Consider the following 22,130-nt stretch of genomic DNA (forward strand, 5'->3'; position numbering starts at 1 on the left):
TTTCAAATTAACAATGTGGCGTTTCATTCACTTTAAGGTGATCCTGATTTGACCCCATAGAGGAGTTTCCAAATGGATATTTGGTAGAGATGTATTGATTAAGTCAAGCCACGATTCAATTCACAGTTTTAAAGTCGCGATTTCGATTCATTTCTGATTTTTTTTTTCCAACACAATCAATTAAAGGCATTTTAAGGCTAAGTATTTTTTCTTTTTGACCCTTGCTGACAGAAATGATTCAATAAAAATAAACAATTATACAAAATACTGAAATGATCACAAATCCTTCATACTCTGTTCATGTTTGCTCTATTTGAAAGACTTCTCTGCACCTGCTCAGCTCAACCCCTTTCACAGCCGCTGAGCGCGCACTGAATGTTCAACCCGGTTCTCTGTGCGCGGAGGCCTGGAATTCTGGTGTGCGTGCGTTTGCATTCCCTTTTTTATTGAGTGTTCACTTGATTGTGCGACCAGTGTGTAAGCACCTACACACAAACACACACGGGCACACTTGCATGTAAAGCTTTAAAATTGATTTTAAAATTTTCAGCATCGATGAACATGTTTTTGTTCTTTTTTTCCGATTCCCGAAGAATCATTACGTCCTTAATATTTGGAGGTGAGGGGTTGCTCCTACCTGACCTGTGAGTTGAGCAAAAATCACAGAGCGCTGTCCCTGGAAAACGCTTTGGATGGGTGGAGAGAGGACATTGACGGTCACTCCTTTAGGTAGATCCCATGTGACAGAAATGTCCCCCACAGGCGGCTGCAGAGCGAACCGCAGAGACTGCATCACCTGAGAGACAAAAGGAAGGATTGCAAACAGTTCAATCCTCGCAAAGATGTATACCTTGTATTTATACATACAGTATATTTGACCAGTTTTAGTCTTACTACAACTTGTTTTTTTATTGTAAAATAATTTTCAGTGGTGTTTTTTTTTAAATATGATTATGCAGTTTTCAGCCAAAAATAAAAAAGCTAGTGTTGTTTTTTTTAAAAGACACATTCGCTGCAGAGCAGGCATTACGTTGATATCCCAGCATTCCTTTGTTTAGACTCTTTGTTTAGAATTCTTTGTTTGGATTACAGCTACTCACAAGCCAAAGCTAACGCTAGTTATGTAGCCAACATTAGCTTAGTGTAGCTGGCGTTAGCTCAGGAGCTGGCGTTAGCTTAGGTGCTGATGTTAGCTTAGGAGCTGGTGTTAGCTTAGGTGCTGATGTTAGCTCAGGAGCTAGCGTTAGCTCAGGCGCTGATGTTAGCTTAGGAGCTGGCGTTCGCTTAGTGATGTTATCTTAGGAGCTGGCGTTAGCTTAGGTGCAGATGTTAGCTTAGGAGCTGGCATTAGCTTAGTAGCTGGTGTTAGCTTAGGTGCTGGTGTTAGTTTAGAAGCTGGTGTTAGCTTAGGAGCTGGTGTTAGTTTAGAAGCTGGCGTTAGCTTAGGCAATATCTTAGCAGCTGATCATAGCTTTGGAGCTCGCGTTAGCTTAGGTGCTGATGTTAGCTTAGGTGCTGATGTTAGCTTAGGTGCTGGCGTTAGCTTAGAAGCTGGCGTTAGCTTAGAAGCTGGCGTTAGCTTAGGAGGTAACATTGGTATAGCAACAAAACTGAGTGGCTAATGGTGCCACGCAAGATGGCACCAGGATCACTATTGGAAGCAGAAATTTCCCGACCTTAGCCAGTTGCATAAGCGGAAATTTCATAAACTTTAGGAAACCCTTTCAAAAATTATATTTCAAAAACTTTCCAGAACAGTTAGCTTAGAGCTTTTAAATGCGTATAAACCGTCTAAGAGTTTAGTGTGCAAGATGAGCTGTTTTTATACATTAAATTGAAAACACTCTGGATCTGATGTTTTGTTCTTGGGTTTTTTTTGTTTTTTTGTTTTTTTAATTCCTCGAAAGTAAAGAAAAATGCTCCTTGTTGGTGTAGAAGTAAAAGTTAACTTCATGCAGCTAGCTTTTTTTGTTGTACTTTGATCTTTTGATGCACCACAAAGTCACAAATTTAAATGGAAATACTTCAAAATGAGGCTTTTTACACAGAATTCAGGTAAAAAAAAATTGCAGTTAAAATTGATTAGTTAGATTAATTACACAAGAAAATATGTCGCATGACAGCAGTAATATAGACAAAAAAAAATACGAATCATTTGCTTAAATTAGTAAAAAATATTTATATCTGGGCATTAAAACATTCAGTTTGAAGTAACTAACTTTTTAGCTTCTTTTCCTCTTTTTTAATGTTTGTGTGAAACTCCTTGCTTCTAGTTTTTTTTAAATCGTATTAAAACATTTCTTGCTTAGTAACATTTATTTGCTGCCTGGACAGATTCATTTCTAGCAATTTTCTTCTTTAGGGAACTTCTTTTTCAGAAAAAAAATACTTGTTAAAGAAATTGAAATTCTCACTTTTGGTTGCATCCTGTCGTTGTCTGTGATGAACTGGGCATGACCTCCTCCCTCTTTGGCCATCCCGTTGACAAGAGCAGAGCTGGCTCCTGGACCAATCCCGAAAGAAAAACACCTAAAAAAGCCAAAGATTTGTGTGTTTTCATGAGAAACAGTCTGATTACGTTCAGAGTGTCTGTTCTGTTTCTGTGGTCTCACCTGTGAGAACCAGAGTTCTCCTTCACCAGATCCAGAATGTTCTTGGTGTTGCTCACCTCTCCGTCAGTGAAGACGAATAACTGAGGAGCACACACATGAGTTTTACAATGTGAGCTGATAAAACACAGCAAGAGACCATGTAAGGTATCAGTTATTCTGTGCTAAAGCCTGTTTCTGTGTTATGCTACACACATTTACAAATGTGTGCTGTGATTATTAGACAAAAACAAGCAAATGATTGACACTGGCAAAAAGGTGAAACCGTCTTGTATATTAGTTGATTTATGATTTTTTGATGGCTAAACTTTATAATGTTTCTGAAATGTATGCAAGTTTTGTTTTTTACTGCAACATTTAGATCACACGTGTCAAAGGACTATTTTGGCATTTACTAAGATTTTGTTTAGGCTATTTAAGCTAATATTTCAACGACATGGTAGTTTGGGCTTTTCTTTTTAAGTTTTTTAGGCTGTTTTGGAGTTAGGCCAATTTTTACATGCTAGCTGCTTTGGCTAATTTAGGCTTTTTTCAGTTTTTTAGGCAGATTTTTCAGCTACATGCTAACTGTTTTGGCTAAGCTAATGTTTTTCTTTTATAGAGATGTTATTTCTCTTTCACATGTTCACAGTTCAGCCTTTTTTTAATTTCTTTTATTTATTTACCAGGAGGAAAACCCATTGAGATCAGGATCTCTTTTTTAAGGGTGACCTGGCCAAGAGGTCAGCAGCACACGTCATTTAAATAAGGTTACAAAATAAAACAGAGGTATAAATTGGGGATGATTTTACAATATTTACAATATAAAATTTGAAACTGAGGTGTGTTAAAGTGACAGTGATTTTTTAGAGGTAGTATAAGTAAACAGTTTTAGCAGAGTGCAAAAGGTATGAGCAGCATAATAAATAAATTCAATACAATAATCATACGGTGGATTTGTTTAAAGGCATGCATTATTAACATCGACAGGGAATCTTTTTCTTTGGTGCACATAAAAGAGTGGAATAAACCAAATGAAGCTAGCTCAGACAATTTCAGTTGAGCAGAATAACTGAATGCTTGTTTTATAAATTCAGTTCGTACTCTGGGAATATACAGATGAAAATCTTAATTCGAGCATAAGGTATATTGACTGGTGGTTCTTTGGAGAAGCAAACAGAGGTATGATGGGGCCCAACCAAGCAACGCCTTATAGATCAGAGTCATCCAGTGCGTATACTTTCTGCTCTTGTATACAGTTCACAATGATGGGTTAGACGACCGCAACCAGTTACAACCCTCAGAGCACAATGATACACAGTGTTTAGTCTTTGGGGATGACGCATTCATGTGCAGGATCTCTCCATAATCGATCCAATGCAGAAATGTGTCTGCCACTAGAACCTTCCGAGCTTTAAGTGAGAAACATGATTTATTTCTAAAGTAGAACCCTAGTTTCATTTTTAGTTTGTGTATTAAAGAGGTAACATGCAATTTAAAGGAGAGCTCAGAGTCGAGTACAAAGCCGAGGTATTTATAGCGATTTCTGTTGATTTGTTATTTTGAGTTTTAAGTACTTGCGTGATTTCATCTGGTTTACGTCTATGTGAAAAAAATCATCACATTTGTTTTTTCTGTACTTAAAACCATTTTGAATGATTGAACCACGTTAAAAGCAGACTGTATGAAATTAAAAGCCTGAGTTATTGATATGGAGCAGCAGTAAATGACAGTGTCGTCAGCATAAAGATGGTATGATGCATTTGGTAAGTTTAGACATAAGTTGTTAATGTAAATAGAGAAGAGGATAGGACCTAGCCTAGCCCTGTGGTACACCTCTCTGTATCTCACGAGTAAGAGAGGAAGTGCCTGATATTTGTACTGATTGAAATCTGTTTGACAGATAGTCGACAAACCACACAATAGCTTGTTTGGATATGCCAATGTTGACTAGCATTTTTCCTAGAAGAGTGTGATCTACGGTGTCGAAGGCCTTTGAGAGGTCAATGAAGAGTGCAGGTGTTTAAAGGTCATCTATGTCATGTATGTCATGCATTACTTGTCTCGGTTGACCGGGGATGCAGTGTTGTCCATAAATATGCTGGAGAGGCTCCAGGATCTCTGTTCCGCCCAGATCAGCCGACATCTCCTCAACTTTTTTCAGAGCCTGCCTCATGGTCCTCTGGCTATACCTTACGCTTTTCCTGTCGTGGAAATGTGCATTCAAATAACACACTACGACCAAAGTACAAACATGTAGAACCGAGCTTACTGGAAGAGGTGTTCAAAATGGTCACCAAAACTGTAAATGTTGAAATAGCAGCCCATGGGTAAACTCTTCATGAGCAGCAGGAGAGTTTCCTGCAGAGAGGGCCGAGAAAAACTGCTTCAGGAAATGATAGAGAGAAGGAGAGAGTTTCTGCAGAGATATCTACCTTGGCACTGTCGATGCGAGTTAGATGATCACTGTCGGCCATAGGAGAATCCATACTGCCTGATCGGTCCAGTAAGAGCACAAACTCTCCACAGGAAGAGGCGGAAGACCGCACAGACTCAGGAAAGTCATGATGGAAGCTCGCCATGACCACCGGATCACCCATCAGAGTTCCTGACGCACAAGAGAAAAACACTTGAAGTGAATTCATGTCAGAAAAAAAACAAGCACAGAGAATGAACATTACAGTAAGATCCAAGAATTAGTTATCTGAACTTTACAAACTTGAACTCACCAGGCTCAGCAGAGTCCTGTCCTGCCTCCACCACAGCAGAGGGCTGGTGAGCATCTTTGTAATAAATCAGCAGCTCTACATCTCTGTCAAACTTGTGTCCTGCAGCCAGTTTAACCTGCACATCAACAACTATACTCATTACTGGGTCGTAGTAAGGAGAACCAGCAAACGTTCTTGTTTGTTTTACTCACAGTGGCCTCAGTCTGATCAGAGTTCAGGTACTGAAGAGGCTCCATGGAACATTTTGATTCAATTTTAGAAACTGGCCGATTAGAGGACACTCGAACAGAGAAGGACAGACTGTAGGGAACTTCAGAGGTTGGAATAGAGCTCACCGGGAGTCCAGGAGCTTCACTACCTGAAAACAAGAAACAACCAGGAGACGTCAAGAATCGCGAGTATGTGTGGCAATAAAAGGGTTAATACTTAGTGCTTCAGTCAAGTTTGATACTAAAAATGTTCAAGGGCTTCATCTACTGTGGAGGTTTTTAAGAAAAAAACTTAAAACTACAGCTTTTACGTAGTTTTTACATGTCCACATGTTCTAATTTGATTTTATAAATTGTTGCTAATATTTAATTTGATTTTACTTATGGGATGTGTATATAAGCCATCCATCCATTTTCCTGACTGCTTCGTCCCTTTCGGGATCGCGGGGGTGCCGGAGCCTAACCCGGCTGCTGATGGGCGAAGGCGGGGTTCACCCTGGACAGGTCGCCAGTCTGTCTCAGGGCCTCAATCACACACACATTCACTCTCACATTCACACCTAGGGGCAATGTAGAGTCACCAATTAACCTATGAAGCATGTTTTTGGACGGTGGGAGGAAGCCGGAGTCCCCGGTGAAAACCCACGCATGCACGGGGAGAACATGCAAACTCCACACAGAAAGGTCCCAGCCGGGATTTGAACCGGGGCCTTCTCGCTGTGAGGCAAGAGCGCTAACCACTGCGCCACCGTGCAGCCCGTGTATATAAGCAGTTTTTTTTATTTTTTTTTTATTAGGATTGCTATCTAACTGCTATTTTTTGTCTAACTTGTATTTATTTTATAGTGAAAAGATGCTCTGTAGCAGGAATAGAGCTATATACGTAAATAAAGTTGAATTTGAAAGTTATGGTGCAAAGAAACCCCTTAGAGTTTAGAAATGAATGTTTATTTGGTTGTTTGATTTGATATATTTATTTATTTACACACATAAAAAGGACAAAAAAATATAAGAAAACTAAAAATACAAAAAGTAAAATCCTGTGATGATGTTACAGAAATCCATCTGGGTTCATTCAAGAAAATAACAACTCTGTTGAAAAATAAAATAAAGTGAAATACAGTAAATAAACAAATAGATAACTAGTCTGAAGAATCTAAACCAATAAAACAATTAACTCTAACATAAGAATTCAAAATCAAATTGATTTTATGAAAATAAAATTAGAAAACATATCTTTTTTTTTTTTGCAAAATTAAACCCAATTTTAATAACTTGAGATCAAAATCTTTTTTAGAAATTTTCTATTTAATCTTGCTATCAAAACCCAAACTCCTTTAATAGTTAATAATAATGAATAGTTAATAAGAATTTGTTGCCACATTAAAAGGAAGAACATTTAACTTGTGAACTCATAATTCCTAAAACTCCTGAACTCCTGAAACTTCTTCAGTTTGTTCATTTTGAATATGAATTTTAATTAAATTGTTGTGTTTTTTCCAGCCTGAGAATACCATAAAATCATAAATATATATATATTAAATTTAAAGATAATTTGTTTGCTTGAAACTGGGTAGAGTATTCTTTCAGATCCTTGTTTTGTTTTTCTACAACTGTTTTTGGATCCTTATGAGAAATCAAAAGATAGTTGTCATCTGCAAATAAAATGGGGAAAATGTTGTTTTACCAAAACATGCTAAATCATTTATATAAACCAGAAATGACAAAGGTCCTAAAATAGATTTCTTGGGTACACCACATTTAATTACATCTCTTTCTGAGTCATAGTCATTAATTGTCACATATTGTCTTCTATTTATCACATAATTAAAAAGCCATTTATGCACAAGACCTTGAAAATCGTATTCATATAATTGGTCCAACAATATTCCATGATGCACAGAATCAAATGCCTTCAAAAGAAATACAAATACACCTATTGTAATTTCAGTGTTGGTTAAAGCCGTGTATATACTGTCAGTAAGTTCAACTAATTCCAGGTAAGTGGAGGAGTTTTTTAATCCATAGTGGTGTTGATACATTACATTTTTGTGTTCAAATGTTTGAGCAATCTAGAGTTAATTAACTTTTCTAGAACCTTTGAAAACATGGTAAGACTGATATGGGACAGTAGTTTGTGAACATACTTGGATCACCAGCTTTGTATAGAAAGACAAAACTTTTTAAAATCTGCAGGAACATTATTTTATAAATCTGTGATTTTCATTCTACTTCTGGCCACTAGGGTCCTGGTCCTTGTTGAAAGTTCTGATGGGAAAAGAGAAAATCAGTCATTTCTGACTGGAATTCTGTACCCAGGGGGTTTACATAACATGTGTCACACAGACATAGACCACAAAAACTGGTTCAGATTTAAGAGTAAAACTGTAAACATGTGTTGTTTTATGGGGTTTCTTAGGGAAATGACAAGAACTACAAGAAAACAAACTTTCTGTCATTGTTGGTTAACTATAAATTTTACTTGTATATAAAACAGAGAATGTGAAAGAAATGAATATAAATGATGAAGCCAAGATGCTTGTTTTTACAAAATAAAAAAACTCTTATGTTTTAGTTATGAAAACGTAAGATTAAAGAAAGTAAAATAACTAACTTAATGTAAAAATATTTTTAAAAAGATAAATTAAAAGAGGATTAAAAACGTGTGTAAACAGTACAAACTATGTGCATAATATAGCAAAAAAAAAAGTTGGGCAACACAAAAAGGAAGAGATCAGATTACAAAGGAGTTTCTGATGGTGGAAGTTTGGGAGGAATAAATCTTGTGTATTGCTAAATCTTTGTGACTGTTGTGTACAGGAAGAGGAATGTCCAAAGTTAGGCAAGTATTTTCAAAAGTTCCTCACTAATGTAACCGTTTTAGAGACAGCAACAGGAAATGAGTCACTAATAAGAAGGGGTTTTCATGTGGAAGCTTGTTTACTCTAGTTAAACATGGATATTTTCTGAAGTAAAACAGAAGAGTGTAATATTTTAAAAACTGGTTTCCATACCTTGAGGTTGGTAGCGAGGGTTGAGCACAGCAGGCAGACAGAACCTCAGCCCCTCATCAGCCTCCACAGTCAGCTCAATGACATACTCCAGCCTGATGGAGGCGCTCTCCCCTGGAGGCAGACTGCCCACACTCAGAGAGAAGATGTCCGGACTCTGTTCACTCTCCTCCAACAGGAGGGCCAGCTGTCCTGAACTCAGAGCATCATCATACTCCTCCCGAGCCTGCAGCAAACATCAAACACGTCAGCAGCTGCGGTTACATGCAAAAATGTCTTTATTCAGGTCAATGATCAGATTAGAATTGGGCCCCAAAAAGCGTTATCCGATTGTAGCAAACTTTTATTGACCCACAAGCTAGATTGGAATAAATCATCTTGACAAGAGCAGAACTATCTAAAAAAATGGAAGGTGGCTGATTCTAGGAGCCCAGACTGTGGAAGGGCCCACAGAGGCCCCAAATGCCAGTTTGCCTCTGTATTAGGGGCCCTATATTTTTTTTTTTCATGGGGCCCAAAGTCCCTCGCGGCACCCCTGCAGCCGGATGGATCTTGGCTGCAAAGTAGTCGAGTAATCGTGGCAGCCCTAATCAATTATTAAAATAGTAGACGACTAATTTAATAGTCGATTTTTCATTACTTCATAATAAATTTAGTCAGAAGTTGAAAGTTATGATAGAATTCTGCTAGCTTTTTGGACTATTTTGACAGTTATTAAGGTTTTTTAAGCTATTTCTGAGTTTAGCTAATATTTCAGCTACATGCCAGCTGTTTTGGCTAACTTTGGCTTTTTTCAGTTTTTAAAGCTAATTTTGCATTTAACTAATATTTTAGCCCGCTATCAGCTTCAATGTTTTCTGCTATCAACATCCGTGTCTTTATCTACTGTTTTTAGCATCTTCAGCAGCCAAATTCAGCTTACAGCATTCACTCTAGCATTATTGCAGGTAATGATACATATCTAGTTTTTAGTTAGCAAAAAGCTAATGATGTGCGTTTTAAATACACTTCGTGCATGACCTGATTAGTTGACTAATCTGAAAAAAATAATCAGTGATTAGTCGACTGTTAAAATAATCGTTTGTGGCAGCACTACTGCACATAAATGCGTACGAACAACATCTGCCTTCACTTTTTCTCTCCACAATTGGTAACACAAATTCACATGATTGTTTGAACAGTTTCAAAGGACTCTGTGGAGCGGCATTTCTGCATTCAAAAGTCTAACTGGGACAGAGTATTCTGTATGGTGTGTTTACATTTTTATTCAGATTACTTGTGTCGATGTGAACAAAGCTGCAAATGTTAACTAATCTGCAGCTGCTTTCCAGGGAGTGAGGCTTTCTGTCCAGATCACCTGCTGCTTCTCCTTCAGCTCAGCTACAATGTGTGTCTGTCCAATCTTAGCACTGAAATGACACACAGCAGCATCTCCAGGCAGAGGGAAGACAAAAACTGCCTCTACAGGATTGTCCTCCTTGTTCTGGTAGTTCAGAGTGGAGATGACTGTAGCCACATGGTCCTTCACCTGCAGCTCCACCTCCACACTCTGCAGAGGAACTGAGAAGAAAAGTTCTGGTTAGGTAAATTATCTGATTAAAAAAGAAAATAAAAATGAAAAACAAAAGAAAATGTTAGATTTTTTTTTTTAATTTAAAGTTCAATGAATAAAGTCCATTTCAATCTACATTCTGATGAGTATCAAAAACACACACAGAATTTAACTAAACCAATTTAAGAAAAAATGCAGCTGAGACTGTTTAAAAGTTACAAGAGTAAAACTACAAACTAAAAATCAGCTTTTATTTTAAAACCAATTCATCTTCCAAGCACTTTTTATGCACATAAGCTTTCAATACTGAATTGATAATAATGTAAATACTACCACAACAGACACAACAAATAGAAGACTTAACAAAAATATAAAAAAATAAAATAAAAAGAAACACTAATGATAATACACGTATAAAACCCAATAAAAACAATGACATAAAATTACCAAGTACCGTAAACTTCAATAACTAAAAAACAATTGCAGACTTAAAATTGAAAAACTTAAGAACTTAAAAGTTTAAAAGATGTGACCAAACCAAAAAGTCCAAACTGGAGACTGGTGTTTAAAAATGTTGTCTCTCACATTGGTGAGAGATAAAATGATTTTATATTAATAATAATTATGGTAAAAAATCATCAAAAATAATATGCAATAGTTGTTAGGCCAAAGTTTGCCTAGTTGTCATTATCTGTCACACATTTTATGCGTAAAAATAACGTTTTCTTAGCCTGTTGTGGGCACTAATTAGTATTTAGTGCACACATGTGGGCACAGCATAGTACAAAGAAGTATTTTTTATTAGTGTCTTCGATTCCTACTAAATTTGTTTCCACAAAACACTAACTTGTCCCCAAAAATCATTAATTTGTAGTGACAAAACAGAACAACTTCAACAACACTTCACTGAAATTATGAACACTTGAAATAGGAAAGAAAATGTTGTTTTTTTTTTCTTTTTACCTTTTTGTTTCTCAATTAAGGACAGCAGACCGAAGGGACATTCCATCCTGATGATTTTCGCGGCACAAAGCAGGTCAAAATAACAATTAAAAAAAAAAAAAAACTTTTTTTCTAAAAAAAGAAAAAAAACTGCGGGAAAAAAAACAAAAACAAAACAAAAGTTACATTCACACCACTCACTTTCTCCTTCTTACCTAAAATACGTGTACTTTAGACTTAAACGAGTTCATGTACCGATAGAATGAACAGTCCACGCACGCGCGTCTGTCTTTTAAAGACATTTGTTTATGTTGCAACCATTTCCGGAATGCGACGATAAAGAAACGCCCCTTTGCGCGCTTGTTTTGTCCACGTTGATGCCCAGGAGGGGCGGGTCTTTCCCCTGAGTAGAGATTAGTCACAGCAGAAAACGATTGGTGAAAAGAGTCATTTATTTGAGTTATGACACCAGGATAGAAACAGTGATTTTTTTAAATATCATTTTCATTCATTTGTCATTCTATTTTCTGTGTTGTAACAAAATAAACTTTGACCAAATAGCACCTAAAGACAAAGAAAAAGAAAAGACAGAATATTTCTCTTCCGAGCCCTTTTCTCTTGATTGTTTTGTCTCACATGATGTTGTTGTTTACCTGAAACAAGTATGTTCAGCTTCAGCAGTAGCCTGAGCTACTGAGTTTATTTAAAAATGTTTTGTCATTTTGAAAAATACCGCTTCTATATGTTTTTTTAGGCCATTATGTCAATTTATTCCAGTAAGAAACCACTCTGACAGTAGGTTAAACCTTTTTACATCATTTTTTTCTGAGAACGACGTAGCAGAGCTTGCTAGCTAAACCGGCCTTTGGAAAGCTGGCTGACCGGCAGACAAAGAGTCGCTCCGGGATGATTTTTCAATTCTATTTTCTTTGAGTCAATAACAAGAAGATCCTTTAGTAACCTCAAGATAAACTGTCAATGAAGTATCCGGACCACAATTCTACTCAGCCCGCCTTCCCAAGCCCCACTCCCTTCTTTAACCTTTTTCAAATCTGTCCTGTTTGGTTACCCTTCGTGGTCTTATGGGGTCCAGATGACCCAACTCTTACAATGATGTGGGATCCCTCCCATGACAAAGGTGGACAGGATTTGAGGGGTCCAGATGGCCCCACTTTTAATGTAAAAGTCCCTAAGATAGCACAAGGGTTACATCAAGCAAAATAGTTTTTTTTTTTTTTTTGGCTACATTACCAAATTAGACAAGTCTCCAAATTCTAACATTACACAAGAAAGTGGGTGAATTAATAAACTCTGAAGTTCAGAATAAATTAGTTCATCACATCACGAAGGACAGGATGAAGGAGGATGACCTGTGGTCCTCGTCACCTGTTTCCTCCACCCACATGTTGACCCAAATCAACACCAACTCCCCTTTAGGGATACCCTGGGTCTGCTCATTCATCTCCCTCCATAATTTCTCCTTCTCCTCTAGATCAAACTATGATCTCTTTTATGATGTTGTATTTCTCTTAGGCAGGACTCCAGATAAGTAGAATTAACTACTGTGGTTATAAACCAACCTTTCTTTAAGGATCATTCTACTTTGTTTTTCTTTCCATCGCTCACTTGATAGGAATGGAGTGGCAGAGTCTCCAAATGGGACAGGGGCTGGGCTTTGATAAGATCTTGACAGATCCATGTGATCAATGCAGCGATCATGAATGATGGCACGCCAAGAGTGATGTCTTACCTTCACCCACAGTGAGAGGGCAACAGACCTCAGCAACAGACCCCAAGCAGTGAGGATCGGCAGTCACCTCTCCACCACACGTGTCCTTAACCCCGGGGCACCGCAGGGCTGTGTCCTCAGCCCACTCCTGTACTCGCTGTTCCCTCATGACTGCACCGCCAAGCACAGCTCCAACATCACCCTGAAGTTCGCTGATGACAACACCATCCTTGGCCTCATCTCTAACAACGATGAACGCGCCTACAGAGACGAGGTGACATCACCCATTAGATGGTGTCAGAAAAAACAACCTCTCTCAATGTCAATAAAACAAAGGAGATGATTGTGGACTTCAGGAGACACACAAACCACCATCTACCAATCCTCATTAACAACATGGAGGTGGAGCAGGTCAGCAGCTTCAAATTCCTCGGGGTACACATCACCGAGGATCTGACATGGACGCTACACACCGACACCGTGGTAAAGAAAGCCCGTCAAAGACTCCTTCCTGAGAAAACTGAAGAAGTTTGGCATGAACACCGACATCCTCAGGAACTTCTACAGGTGTACCATCGAGAGCCTTCTGGCGGGCTGCATCACGGTGTGGTATGGGAACTGCACCTCTGAGAGTCGGAAAGGTCTTCAGAAAGTTGTCCGATCAGCAGAGGACATCACCAGCAGCACCCCCCTACTTCCACCCAGGACATTTATCATAGCAGAAGTCTCAGGAAAGCACGCAGCATCATCAAGGACCTCTCTTACCCAATGCAAGGACTCTTTCAACTGCTACCCTCTGGCAGACGACACGGGAGCCTGCCAGCACGCACAAAAAGGCTCAGAGACAGCTACTACCCTCAAGCTGTCAGACTAAACTCAAAATAGCACCTTCATTTATCGAGGCCGGACATGTGTACCAACTCATGTGTAACAACCTATGTGCAGTATATTTAAAACCCTTCCGGACCATGCCACTAGCCTCTACATCCCACTCATTTCTATGTACCTGGATCATCACCTTCTTTGCATTTTTCTCTTTAAATCCCTCTCCTTCGTATTATTCTGTATTTTTTGAAATACTACTTTTTAAAAAACCCTTTACTTTCCTACTTATTGCTGTTTACTTGTATTTTCTATGACGAGTTCACTGGCTTCTCATCACAAGCATTTCATTGTTGTATTGACCTGTGTTGATATTGCATATGACGAATAAGGTTCATTTGAGGAGGTAAATAAAGTATGAAATAGCCACTGGTGTTACAGTCAGTGCTAATCAAAACTACAACCTCCTCTAGTTTATTGCATTTTTGTTTTATAACATTTTAATTAAGAGATTCACACTAACAGGATAATATTATATATATATTAATAACCACAAAAGGCAGAATCCGCAGTTAAATTTAATGGAGAGAGTTTAATGAGCTCAAGTAAATATCAGAGCACAAAGATAATTTCATTTTTATTTCTACAAAGTATTTCCCAGGAAATATAATAATGTAAGCATTGTCAATATGTTGATCAATATTCAAAGCTGCTGGGATGTAGGAGGATAACAATCTGAACAACTTGTATTCTACAGTTGTTTAAAAGCTGATTAAAATCCAAACATTTTACCATCATAACACCAGGAGGAAGCATTGCGTAAACGTTAATAATCGTACAGAGTGACATGAGTTGTAACATGAAATCTTCTGTCACAGAGTTAAACTTCAGTTCCTTCTTCAGAGCCCCAGAGCTTCATTCTGCACTCTGCAGCCCAGCAGTGCATTTGCAGCATCAACACACTCCTTCACACATGGAGCTGAAAGAGAAGTCAGAAAGAACAACATCAATGATGGAGAGGTTCAGCAGGAAAATAAGTTTTTGACAGAGGCCTAAGTGTTCAATACTGACAGTAAAGTTTCACCAGATGTTGCCATCAAGTCAAATATTGATTTGATACAAATTAACCAGAACATTTCAGTGCACAAGTTGAGTCATAATAAATGAAATGAAATGACATGTTACCATTCTGGGCTTGGACCCATGAAGCAGCCTTCACAGCCAGAAGCTCCCATTCATCCTTTGCATCCATCTTGAATCCATGAAGCCAGGTCAGAGCCAGAATGGTGGCCCACACCTCACTGCTGACCTTTTCAACCAAAAGGAAGTCAAACGTCAAACACTAAGAAAATATGAGAACGAAAAACTCTAGAGAACATTTAAAAATGTTAAATGACCTTCAAAAATTATTTAATCTCTTAAAACAGCTGATTTTTCAGTCAGTGACCCACCTTTTCAGGTTTTGACTTCTCTACCTCCTCACTAGTTTTCCCCAGCACTGAGGCAAGAGCTGCATCGAGCATCCAGCAGCCGGACGCCTTCTGGAGGGAAACCAGCTGCAGCAGAGGGTCTCTGCGGGGCGGCTCGGGCTCAGAGGCTTCTGAGAATATTAGTAAATAAATGATGGAATGCATCATGTAGGATGGTGCACCATCAGGGTTTGGTTAGATTAAAACAATACTGTCTGTCTGATCAAACTTTAGAATAACTAAGTATTTAAACTGAAAGTGAAGCAAACATCAGTCTTACCTCCATTGTATTTACATCATCTCAGTGTAAAAGCATGATTAAGAAGCAAACTGCCTTTCAGAATGATTATTCTACAATGACAATGATCAGACACCACCACCAGAATTTGGGCGTACAGAGGATTGGCTGGTGATTGAATTAGATAAACTGTCTGATTTGCAGCAAATCCTGATTAAACTTTGAGATGTTCTCCACAGAAACTTGACCAGGCTGATGACCACGGGGAGAAGATGCTGGACTGTTGTGCCTGTTGTTCCTTCATCTACTCACTGCAGAAGCTAAAAATGTTTTTGTTTGTTTCTACTACTGAAGTACTAAAGCTTCTTCTGTCAGAAAGACAAATGCTTCATTTTCTGACAGAATTGCAGGAGTGCTGAAAATTTTGAAAAATGTGTTTCTCATCACTTTAGATGAAAATCTTTTTAAGTCTATTTCTTGAGATTAATCTGCACCTTAAGTCTTAAGAAACATATGAGCTGAATATGAACGTCATAGGAAAGAAAAAAACATACAAAAAGTTAATTTTCAAACTAAATAAAGTCATGATGTTGTGTTTTAACATATTATCCTGTTGTTTAGTCTTGGTAATTTGTGAATTGACTTGGTGCAAAACACAAGATTTTATTACATGAAGTGGATTACCACTTAAGTGATAAAAGAAGAGATTAATTTCACTTTTAGCTTTCCAAAGCTTTGCCAAACCCTTACCTGAAAATGTTTAAAAAGCATGTTAGTCATCTTTAAGTCTTTCCTCAGATCTTTGTGTTTATTTTTCTGTACATTTAGAAGTGCTTTGGAAAATCAAAGATCATCAACAGGCAACAAAAACAGAAAAAAAAACAAAAAAGAAGCTAAGGTTTTTTGTATTGTTATATGTTTGTGTTATTCTATGTGTTTTAATTACTTTGTTGGGGAAAAGACAAGCTAAAAACAAGAGAGTGATGGAAAAAGAAAAACATGAAAAAGTTCATTTTAGTCAATATTAATTAACCATCTCCTATCATGTTGTCATGTTTGATCCTGATGTTTATTCTGGGTGACTCATGATTCAAGTTTGTGTTAAAAATGAAAATGTAGAAATAACTAGGAAAATAAAAGCTAATGGAAGAAAAAATGAATATTCTGATTTTCTGCTAATACCTAAAGAACATGTTAGTAATCATCTCTGAGTCTTTTCTCATGTTTGCAATCATTAGAAAACAATAAATATAAATGATGGTATACATTTTAAACTCAACAAATAATATATTTTCTTGTATCAAATGAAAATTACTTTATCATGAATAAATAAATGACAGTTCATGACAGAAAATGGTTTCTTCCCCAAAGTTTACCTTTTCTTCCAAGAGGGCTTTGTTCTTCTGTAAAGACAAAAACATTTTTCTTTTTTTAAGAAAGAAAAAAACTTCAGTGAATTTACTTTAGTTGTTTTACTTACCTTCCGAGAGATGACAACCTAAAAAGGAAGTGTATGATAGAAAAAAGAAAACATGTAAAGGTTAATTTTCAGAAATACTGTATATACATATAAACTATCTTCTATCATGTTTTATCCTGATGTTTAGTCTCATGATTCAAGTTGGTGTAAAAATAAAAATGTAGAAAAAACTAGGAAAATAAAAGCTCATGTAAGAAGAAATTAATATTCTGATTTTGAGAACATAGTAATCATCTCTGAGTCTTTTCTCATGTTTACAATCACTAAAAAACTAAAAACAATATAAATGATGGCATACATTTTTAACTCAACAAACATTTTTTTCTTGTATCAAATGAAAATGAGTTTATTGTGAATAAATAAATGACAGAAAATGGTTTCTTCCCCAAAGTTTATTTGTTATCTGGTGTAAAAACTAGAGAGCTGTCTGGTTCTGTTAGTATAAAAACATTACTCTTTTTTTAGGAATGAAAAAACTTTAGTGTATTTAAACGTTTAAATCACAGACATTGCTGAGAGTTTTGGACATTCTGAGTATCATCTAGTTTAGTAGATAAAGACATTAGGGTTTTACTGGTACAGTAATAATTGAAATGCTTTTGAGTTCTTGTGAGAATCAAGTCTTAAACTCACAACATCAGGATGTTGCATCCTTTAGAGTTTCTCTCAAAAATCTTCTAAACCTGTCAGGAAGAATCACTGAGTTGTCAGCATGTGTTATTCTTTGGTTCAGGTTCTGCAAAAAGCAGCTGGTTCATAAAAGTGTAGAGAAGAAAAACAAAAAAAATGTTGGGATGATTTCTATTTAAGATGAGGACAGCTAAATTATCTATGAACTGTTAAGTTTTCTTGAAAAAACTATTTTTGTTTGATCATAAAAACAAGTTAAGAAGTCATTATCCTAAAAAAATGAGCTGAAAACAAATATTAGCAGACACACATGAACACTTACCTGCACCAAAGACAAAAGGGGCACCTGTGAAAGAAATAGAACATGAAGTTAATTTTTCTCTCAAACCCACAGATTTCTCTTCACACTATTTTTATTCTCCACATTTACAACCTATAACTTTGAACCTCTATTTCTCCAGTTGTGTTATTGACCACATCTGTTACTTGTGTCTCAAAAACAGCAAGAACATCACATCCTTGAAAGAAATGATTTCTAATAATTTTGACAAGCTGGTAATCACTTTGACAGAACTGCAGGATCGTTAATGATCTTGTCTATGTAGCTGAGCATGCCCTTCCTTGAACGCTGCCAAAGATTTCAACTGAAAATGTCCAGAATAAAATTTTTAAATCAAAATTTATAATCAATAATCAATATTTTTTATCAAACACCAATATGTGATTGCATTCCATAAGTCCATGACTGGAAAGTTTTGGTACGTTGGTGTAACTTTACATTTCATTTGGTCTCACTTACCTACAATACTGAGAGCTGTGATTAAAAAGCAGAATTAGGCATAACTTGTAGACATTATGAGAATCATCTGGTTTGGTGAATAAAAAAGAGATCAAACCTGGAGTGGCCATGGACCGAACTGTGTTTAAAAAGCAGGAATAACACACAGATGAGAACAAATTGTTTTTACTGATAAAATAACAGAACTGATCAAATGTTTCTTTTTTGACCAAGAATATCAAAGCTCTGTTTTGGAATCTTATACAATCATTTTCTCAGGAGTTCATTAGAAATTTGAGTCTGAGTTGAAGGCGGAACACTTGGTGCAGAGTAAGACTGCCCTCATTTCCCATTATCCATTTATTTACACGCTCTCCTGATAACTTACAGCCCCTTACAACCCCAGACTAGCTTTACTGGTGCATCAAAAATGAGAAACAATATTACTGCCATCCAGCTGTCCAGCTTAGAGCCAGATTCCAGCTCAGACCAGGAAAACAGAGACGATGGGGTAAGACAGCTGTCAATAAGACACATAATGATAAAGGAAAAGTTGTATTCATAAATACAAAGTTGCAGAAAAAATGATGAATGCATTTATGTTTAACGTCTCTTTTGAATATGACTTTTCTTTGTCTTGAATACGAATTTCTCCTGTTTACAAACTGTCAAAAATACGTCACAGGCTTATCAAGTCCAAGAACATCGATTGATCAAACTGTGCATGTCTGCTCAAATTTATTTATTTAACTAAAATAATATAAAACATTTTAAGAAGGTTATTGATGCCATAACAGGAAAATTATCTTGATAGCCATAGCTTTGTTGAAAATGGAATAAAACAGATCAAACACCGTGATCTTCGACCACATTTTGTGGTTGTCAGGCTACAAAAGCTGATTGTTTAAACCACGTTTCAAAGTCAAGGCCCGGGGGCCGGATCCGGCCCTCCTGTCAATTATATCCGGCCCTCCAGATCATTTTATTTCATTATTAATGGCCCGATGTTATCTTGTGCTCTTTTCTAACTTGTATAATTTTGACAAAATATATATTTTTACCAACAGTACAATATTGAAAGTAATTTAATGTTGAAATTGATTTATTCGGGAATAATATTCCTGCCAGTTTTTATTCGTAGTACTGTTAAAAAGTCTGTCAAAATTAGTTGAAAATAAAGGAACAACAAACAGACACCGCTAAGCTAACTCAGAGTTAAAGTAGACGGTCAGCCGACTGTTGAACTGTAGAATCAAAAAATCTAAATCTAAAAAGTCAGTAGGATCAGAATACTCAACTTTCTTTCTGTTTCGGATTTTTCTTTCTTTGTTTTTAACTAAGGCTGTTGTGCAACGGTACGTTCCCCCTACCAAAATGATGCCTAATGCTCCCATGCTCATTGTTGACTTTCCTGACCCTAAATCCAGATCCTCAGCAGAAAGAATCATGAAGTCCTCTAGAACATTCTGGTAGACTGTTGCAGTGAGTTTGGATTTAAGAAAGCAGATTTTGCCAATCCCAGCACTGGAGATTGCAGCCTAAATCCTGACTGACTAATTTATTTGCTTGTTTCTTTTACTCAATCTTTGCTTTTAAACTAGTGTCTTCTCACTCTTGGCTGGGTCTTCTGCTTTAGGGCCCAGGAGACAGGGCCCTGCGTATCCCCACTGTGCCCTCGCCCGGGTTTCTCCTTGGCTGGTGGGAGGCTGGACGTTGTGGAGCTCTGGCTCCTTGGGTCAGGAAGTAGACGACCAGCTGACAGGAGGTTGGAGCTGACAGCGTCTTCAGGGTTCTCTCTTTTTCTATTTTTATTTACTCATATTTTAATCTTTTCTAACATGTCTGTAGATGCACTTGTATACTTGTATACATATGTAGATATGGATATAAAGGGGTTGTTTTTTTTCTTTTTTATATCAAGAGGATGTTTTTATTGTGTTGTTTGTTTATATATGTACAGCACTTGGAGATGTATTTGTTTATATGAAAAAGACTTCATGAATAAAATCAATTTGAATTTGACTGTGGAGATTTCACTCTAATTGTTGAGAATTTACAAGATTTTGGAGAAACTAAATATTGTTCCACTAGAGTAAAACATTAAGAGGATTTAGGTAATTTGTTTTTGTCACAAAATGGCAACGTTTTAATGTATTAAATAGAATCTGTGTAATGCACAATACTATTTGAAGAGAAATTGTTGATGTTTATTTACAAGTTGTCTTGTGTTCATTTCCTGAAATAAATAATATAGAATAGAAAAATGAATTTTATCTTAATTTCACTTACCCATAGGCGCCGAACAACACATAGCCATCATGGGTCGAAAAAATCCTTTAAAAGAAGAAAGAAACTCAAAATGTAACAAAATTAATAAACACAGAACATAATCTAAGGCCTCACCAAGTCCTCATCTGGACCTAAATGGGGGCTGAGCTGTCTCATGATCTGTAGACCCCAAACCTCCCCCACTTTAAAAAATATTTTAAATGACCTCTTTTGAAAATCCATAATTTTTCACTTGACTGATGCTGCACTGAGATTTTGGTGAATGTTAATGAATGTTAAGGGGGTCATATTAGAAAAATACATAAACCTTTGAAAATATAATCTTGTCCTTCAGGCTTTTCAGGTCTACAGTTTAACTGGATAAAGACTCACCAGGGGTTGGAACATTTCTGCGCACAAGAGGTCCTTGAACAGCATCACCACTGTCCTTGTTGACAGCAATGAAGGCAGTGTGACCACTGCTCACTCCTGATTGGACACTGAGCTCCACCACTTTCTTCTTCATGTCTTCATCTGACTTTCCTCTGTTCTCTCTTTCCTTAACCTCCAGAGAACGAAGCAGAGAACGAGCGGCTAACCTGTGGACTGTTAACCTACAAACAGAAGAGAAGGAAAAAGGAAATGAAAATCAAACTAACTGTAATCTTTTATTCATGTCTGAAGGTATAGTGAGGAAGGATGTTGTGTTAATACAGTTTTATTGTTTTTGTTAGAAATATTTAATATTTTTTATTCTTGACACTCAGAAGTTTGTCTCTTGAAAACACTTGGAGACAGTTGCAGGAGAAAGATCCACTTTTGGAACAATGAAAGGAAGAACCAAAAGGTAACAGAAAAACTCCACCTGTTCAGTACGGCTGAGATGAAGAATTGAAATGTTTTAGATTTTCTCTTTTTGTAATCCAAATATAATCATCAATCTGAGTGAAACGGATCAGTTTTCACTCAGAACAGAAAATGACTTCAATGTTTATGATCTAAATTTGAGTTCTGCAGAACTTTCCAGCTAATGTTAGTTAAGAATATGTATCATAGAGAATACTGACATTCTAATGAACATTGATTATAGCTGGAGTTTAACCCTTGATTTACCTGCTCAATCAAACTGTTGAGCACATCTGGAAAACATATTTTAATGACATTGTGCGTATTTACTCAGTCAAGGCATGAAGAAATAGAAAAAAACATGTTTTCATTGCTTCACCTCGTCATCCACCTCGTCATGACATCAGATACTCGACTCCTCAGAATTCTCATCCTTCTTGACTTGAGTGCGGCCTTTGACGCTGTCAAATACCCGTCTAAATAGACTGTCTTTCTTTAGAATAAAAGATCCTCCTTTAAACTGATTTACATTCTACCACTCAGCCAAAACTCTATTAATTCATTTGAAATTTTCCAAATCCCATTACTCTGATGTTACCCAGGTGTTCCTCAGGGCTCAGTCTTAGGGCCCCTCTTTTCATTATTTACTTCCTCTCAGCAAAAATTAAAAAAAATAAATGAATAAAAAAATCATATTAAAAATGAATGTGTTTTACCCAGTGTCCTTTGCAGGATTCAGGTCAAACTGCATCTGGTTCTTATAGGGATGATCTCCCAGAGTGTAATTCACCGTCACACTGCAGTCAGTCTGTGAACTCTGAGAAAAGAAAATACAGTTT

General features: G+C 36.9%; 2 protein-coding genes across 2 annotated transcripts in view; both read right to left on the minus strand.

Moving 5' to 3' along the window:
• LOC112149033 (von Willebrand factor A domain-containing protein 5A) overlaps positions 1-22,130 on the minus strand; it is a gene marked incomplete at its 5' end in the record, with an annotated part of 40,673 nt that overhangs the window by 13,325 nt on the left and 5,218 nt on the right. The window contains 7 exon segments of the mRNA XM_036214769.1: positions 638-796; positions 2,415-2,529; positions 2,613-2,692; positions 4,648-4,792; positions 4,861-4,949; positions 5,024-5,196; positions 5,318-5,432. Of these exon segments, the coding sequence (XP_036070662.1) occupies positions 638-796; positions 2,415-2,529; positions 2,613-2,692; positions 4,648-4,792; positions 4,861-4,949; positions 5,024-5,196; positions 5,318-5,432 (876 nt within the window).
• On the minus strand, positions 6,300-11,634 carry LOC112149038 (von Willebrand factor A domain-containing protein 5A). Its single transcript, XM_024276484.2, has 4 exons — positions 11,053-11,634; positions 9,895-10,097; positions 8,541-8,763; positions 6,300-7,794 (listed from the first exon to the last, which is right to left on the minus strand). Exons 1-4 carry the CDS (start codon positions 11,096-11,098, stop codon positions 7,733-7,735), a joined length of 534 nt encoding a protein of 177 aa, XP_024132252.1. The 5' UTR covers positions 11,099-11,634; the 3' UTR covers positions 6,300-7,732.

Source organism: Oryzias melastigma, linkage group LG13, assembly GCF_002922805.2.
Source record: "Oryzias melastigma strain HK-1 linkage group LG13, ASM292280v2, whole genome shotgun sequence".
Lineage (NCBI taxonomy): Eukaryota > Metazoa > Chordata > Actinopteri > Beloniformes > Adrianichthyidae > Oryzias > Oryzias melastigma.

What these genes read in the sequence shown, in the direction of transcription:
- LOC112149038 (XM_024276484.2), bottom strand. Translation starts at nt 11,098, where the DNA reads ATGGAATGTCCCTTCGGTCTGCTGTCCTTAATTGAGAAACAAAAAG. An exon ending in AGCTGAAGGAGAAGCAGCAG is followed by an intron (nt 8,764 to 9,894) that starts GTGATCTGGACA and finishes TGTTTGCTGCAG; the next exon opens with GCTCGGGAGGAGTATGATGA. An exon ending in CCCTCGCTACCAACCTCAAG is followed by an intron (nt 7,795 to 8,540) that starts GTATGGAAACCA and finishes TTTTCCCATCAG; the next exon opens with AACTTTCAACAAGGACCAGG.